This window comes from Gracilinanus agilis, chromosome 2 (genome assembly GCF_016433145.1).
Source record: "Gracilinanus agilis isolate LMUSP501 chromosome 2, AgileGrace, whole genome shotgun sequence".
In the NCBI taxonomy this organism is placed as follows: Eukaryota; Metazoa; Chordata; class Mammalia; order Didelphimorphia; family Didelphidae; genus Gracilinanus; species Gracilinanus agilis.
The window spans coordinates 8,146,284-8,151,537 of record NC_058131.1 but is presented as its reverse complement, the minus strand read 5'-3'; the positions used below and the strand labels follow the sequence as shown (position 1 = coordinate 8,151,537).

Sequence of the window (5,254 nt, the reverse complement as noted above, 5' to 3'; positions counted from 1 at the left end):
AGGGAAGGAAGGAAGGAAAGAAGGAAGGAAGGAAGGAAGGAAGGAAGAAGGGAAGGAAGGAAGGAAACAGTCTTATAGGAGCAATATCTGATGGAAAGGCTAGACTAGTTTTTCCTTAATAGATATTTGAATCATCTCTGATACTTAATGATATAGCTTTCTGGTAGCTTTTTGTCAAGAGTGATGGTTCAATTGACATACATTTCTGGTAGCCTTGATAAAGCTTTCTAGTAGCCTAAGTACAAATAATCATTGCAGATATATCAGCAACTCAGTCAGCCTTCAAACTTTTAGATTAGAATGACCATCTTAGAGGCCTAACTGAACTAATGCTATCTGGTTGCTAAATATATTTCCCCTGCTATATCTGCGTAAAGCTATAGCTGTATAGCTCCTCAGTTCATTATTGAGGAGTGTGAGTGCCTCATTCCATTCCAATTCCAAATCAACAGCACCAGGACAACCTGGAACAATAGAGATACTAAAAGTTTTAGAGCCTGGCAAAATTTCCTATGCATGAACTTTCTAGTTGAAAAGAACTGCCACAGCCATCTCCAGGTACCCTAGCAAATAGGAATTCAACACAGGAGTGGGATGTCCTCAGAGTAGCATACTAAAATATTGTCCAATCAGTTACTCTGTAGGTCCAGCCCAGATCACTGTCCATGTCATTGGAATGGGACAAATAAAACAAGAAGAGAAGTACTATGGTAACAGGATAGTGACTGCCTTGGAACTTTTATGTCCAATAACAAAGAATCAAAAAATAAGGTAGGTATGCATGGGAATGAAATGCTTCTTTCCAAGAGAGGATGCATACTCCATTTTAGTGCCCTTGGGGAAAGCCTCATCACCCCATACTAATTATGGTGATGAGGAACATGTACTGACTCTTGACTGATATGGTAGAAATCCACATTTTGTTATGACCCTGGCTACCTTTATGACCTTAGGCAAATAATTTCATCACCTCTGTTTCCTCATCTATAAATTCACAGGTTCATTTCCCACCAGTTGCACTACTGATGCCAACTCTGTGATCATGCCTCCTCCAACTTAATTTCCACCTCCAGGAAAAAAACTCATCAATAGGAAACTCTTCACTGCAGAGATTTCATCAGCTTTGATATTCACACATCATCCTGGTCTTCAGTTGCCTCCGTATCTCTGGAGAGCTGGAAGGAGGAACAAAGAACTCCTCCTAAAATCCCCATTAAAAGAAATCTCATAAGCCAAGGCATCCTTAAAATTTCCAGCCCCTGTATTGCTTGATTTCAACTCATGATTTCAAGCTCTGGTTACCCTCACCCTTTCATTTTAGTTTTCCTCAGTATGTTGTCTTCCCTCAATACATTATATGCTCTTTGAGGGTAAGGATTCTTTTTTTTCTTTGCCCTCCCCGCTCCTCAGTGCTTAGCAGAGTACCCAGCACACAGTGGGTGCTTAATGAATGCTTATTGTACTGTTGTACTGTGTTACTATATTATTGGATCAAATGGTCTCAGAATTCTCTTTCAGTCCTAGATCTATTGTACTCTGAGCATGATCCTAGGAACAGTGACCTAGAGAATGGTCTTGGATTGAGGGCAGCCAAGGAACAACACCCTATACCAGTAAATATCTTACACCTAGTTGCAAAATTTAAAAAAAAATACTTATCTTGAAATCCACAAATTGTGCTATTTTATTTTTAAAAGCTAACACAGATCTTTATTTTTGAATATTTCCTAAATTGATTATTTTATATTAAATTTTGGAAGGCATTTTAAAAATAAAAAAACATTATAACCAGAACTTGTATTGTGCTATGTAAATATCTCNCGGCCGCACACTCAGGCGCTGCGTTACTTCTGTAGAAAGGGCCATCGAAGGTCTTTGGCTTGTTTAGGTGGATGGGGGGATGGATAGACAGACAGGTAAAGAGATAGAGAGATAGACAGAGAGACATGGGTGGATGGATGGACAGATAGGTAAGGAGATTAGATAGACAGATAGATAGATAGATAGATAGATAGATAGATAGATAGATAGATAGATAGATAGATAGATAGATAGATAGTCAGATGGACAGACAGATGGATGGACAGACGGGTGGATGGATGGATAGATGGACAGATAGGTAAGGAGATAGATAGATAGATAGATAGATAGATAGATAGATAGATAGATAGATAGATGATAGACAGACAGATGGATAGACAGATGGGTGGATGGATAGATGGATGGACAGATAGGTAGAGAAATAGAAAGACAGAGGGATGGATGGACAGATAGACAGGTAAAGAGATAGAAAAACAGACAGAGAGGCAGAGATGGATGGATAGATGGATGAATGGACAGATAGACAGGTAAGGGGATAGACAGAGATGGATGGATGGATTGATGGATAGATAGACAGATATACAGATAAAGAGAGAGAGAATGGAGGGATAGGTAGATAAATGATAGATAAGTAGACAGAAGACAGACAACTAGTTAGATTTAGGTGGATAGAATATATTTCTGTAAAATTATTTTCTCTTGAAACTCATGTATTTTTAAGACAAAAACATTCTGAAAAAAGGTCCATAGGGTTCTCTATATTGTTAAAAGGGGAGATCCATGCCATGGCATGATGGACACACACACACACACACACCCTCAAACAAGAAGAGGGTAAGGACCTCTGTTCTATAGGGTCATTGCACCAGGAGAAGTAGGAAGTGAGAGAAATTTGAATATAGGAAAGGCAGGTATGGAGTGGAAAGATCACTGAGCCAGGTCTCAGAGAGCCTGGTTTTGAACTCCAGTCTTGTCTTTAGCTCTGTGACTTTGGACAAGTCATTGCCACCCCGTCTCAGTTTCTTCATCTATAAAATGGAATGTTGGGAATTTGTAATGTTAAACCCACTTGGATTAGAACACAAACAGCACAGCAGAGAAAGAAAGAGACAGAGACCAAATACGAGAATTTAGAATGTTTTTTTTTCCTTCCTTCAGTTGGGAAACAGATGATGGTATTTATGAAGTGAGATTTATAGGCGGCATGACTTGTACATTTCATGTCACCTTTGTTAAAACAAAAACAGAAAACCTATGTGAGGTAGGGGGGGTGAGGTAGAGGGGACCCACCAGAAAATAGAAAGTGAAGAATTGTGTTGGCAGGGGAGGGTTGTGCTCCTGAAATCATTCAGCTAATTCAGGAAGGGAAATCCTGAGACATTCTTTCCAGGAAAGACGTGGGATGAATGGGTAGCATATTTCAGCTCAGCACAGGCGATCAGCTCTGCGGATTTGGAGTCAGGGGCCCTGGCTTATTGCCAATCTATGTTCTTACAACTTTTGTAGTTGTATTTTTTTGTAGTTGTACACAACCTTTGTAGTGACGAGCAACTCACCTCTCCACTCTAGATGTCGGTTTGCTTAACTATAAAATGATAGGGTTTGAGGAGATGATCCCTAGGGTCCCTGTCAAATCCAGAAAGGATCTCTAGCTTAGACTCTACCAGCTCTGATATTCTATACCAGTGATTCCCAAAGTGGGCGCCACCGCCCCCTGGTGGGTGCTGCAGTGATCCAGGGGAGCGGTGATGGCCACAGGTGCATTGATCTTTCCTATTAATTGCTATTAACGTTAAAAAAATTAATTTCCAGGGGGCTAAGTCATATTTTTTTCTGGAAGGGGGGCAATAGGCCAAAAAAGTTTGGGAACCCCTGTTCTCTACTCTTGGTTCTCAAGCCCTTTCTAAGTTCTGCCCCTCTGTGTTCAAAGGGTCCTTCCTTTCTGACATTCTCTTATTCTACTTTCTAAGGTCACTCCCATCTCTAACATTCCATGCACTGCGTTCTAAAGCCCCTTCCAGCTCCGACACTGAGGTCTAGGTTCATTCCAGGTCTGATATTCTCTTTTCTAAGGTCTTTGTTTAGGTCATTCTTTCCTCTAAGGATGTCTTTCAGCTCTAACGTTACTTGCTTGAAATTTTCTTCTAACTTAGTAAGTGCCAAATTCTGCTCCTTTCTGACATTCTCAGTCCTAGGTTTAATCCAGCTGTGGCCTTCTCTGTTTTGGCGTCCCTCCATGCCATGGCATTCCCCACTCTCCGGTCCCTCCATGCTCTGATGTTCTAAGAGGAGAATGGGCTACGTCTTCATTTTGGACGATGTGGTCCAGAATGACTCTATTCATTCAGAAAAAGGTCATGGCTGGGACAGATTCATCCCGGGTCCTCCGTTTGGGGTTCGCCGGGGCTACCTCTGTCATGGCGCAGCTGGTGCTCCTCCCTCCCTTTCCCGTTTTCTGTTCTCTCTGTTGCGTGGGGCTCTCCTGAAGCTGGTGTTCACATCTCTGCCTCTTTTCTCTCCTGTCTCTGTAGGACCAGAGTAAAACTCGAGAGCCTAGAAGACGCGTACATTCTCCGCGGCGGCGACGACTCCTTGTCCGACAAGCACGGCTGCCCGGCCTACGTGAGTCCGGAGATCCTGAACACCAACGGCAGCTACTCGGGCAAAGCGGCGGACGTTTGGAGCCTGGGGGTCATGCTGTACACCATGCTGGTGGGACGCTATCCTTTCCACGACATCGAGCCCAGCTCCCTCTTCAGCAAGATCCGGCGCGGCCAGTTCAACATTCCAGAGACGCTGTCGCCCAAGGCGAAATGCCTCATCCGTAGCATCCTGCGGCGGGAGCCCTCCGAGCGGCTAACCTCACAGGAAATTCTGGACCATCCTTGGTTTTCGACAGATTTTAACGTCTCGAATTCGGGATATGGTGCTAAGGAAGTATCTGACCAGCTGGTGCCGGACGTCAACATGGAGGAAGATTTGGACCCTTTTTTTAATTGAGCGCACTTCAAGACTCAGTTTCCAAGGTACGCAGTCACATGAAGGATCCCTCCTTGACTGAGTTCTACCTACCACCCGCATCGGCCTAGCTTGGTAGCAAAAGAGGGACTCGCTCACGAGCTCCTGGGTGCCAGGAAGGAAGATCCGCCCAGAGAGCTGCCCTACCCCACCGCACGTAGCACGGCGGGAGAACTGAGGTGGAGCCGGGGTGGGCCAGGGCAGAACTCTGCTATCAGGGTAGATCGATGGGAGCAAAGGCGGCAGGGAGAGGCCGCGACTCCCCTCGACGTACCTCGGCTCCACCGAGACGGCACGTGTCAACTCTCGATTCCAGGGGCAGCTCTTGACCACTCCGATTTCTGTTCTGTTTCACAGATCTCGATGGGATAGAATCTTTCTTCTTTCTTCTTTGTTTGTTTGTTTGTTTTTTTTC

General features: G+C 44.0%; 1 protein-coding gene across 1 annotated transcript in view; it reads left to right on the top strand.

The window, feature by feature from the left end:
- Window positions 1-4,976, top strand: part of TRIB2 (tribbles pseudokinase 2) — a 26,139-nt gene extending 21,163 nt beyond the window's left edge. Inside the window, exon 2 of the mRNA XM_044660369.1 lies at window positions 4,353-4,976. Within this exon, the coding sequence (XP_044516304.1) occupies window positions 4,353-4,821 (469 nt within the window). The 3' untranslated portion in view covers window positions 4,822-4,976. The remainder of the gene's footprint in view (window positions 1-4,352) is intronic.
- The last annotated feature ends 278 nt before the right edge of the window (window positions 4,977-5,254 follow it).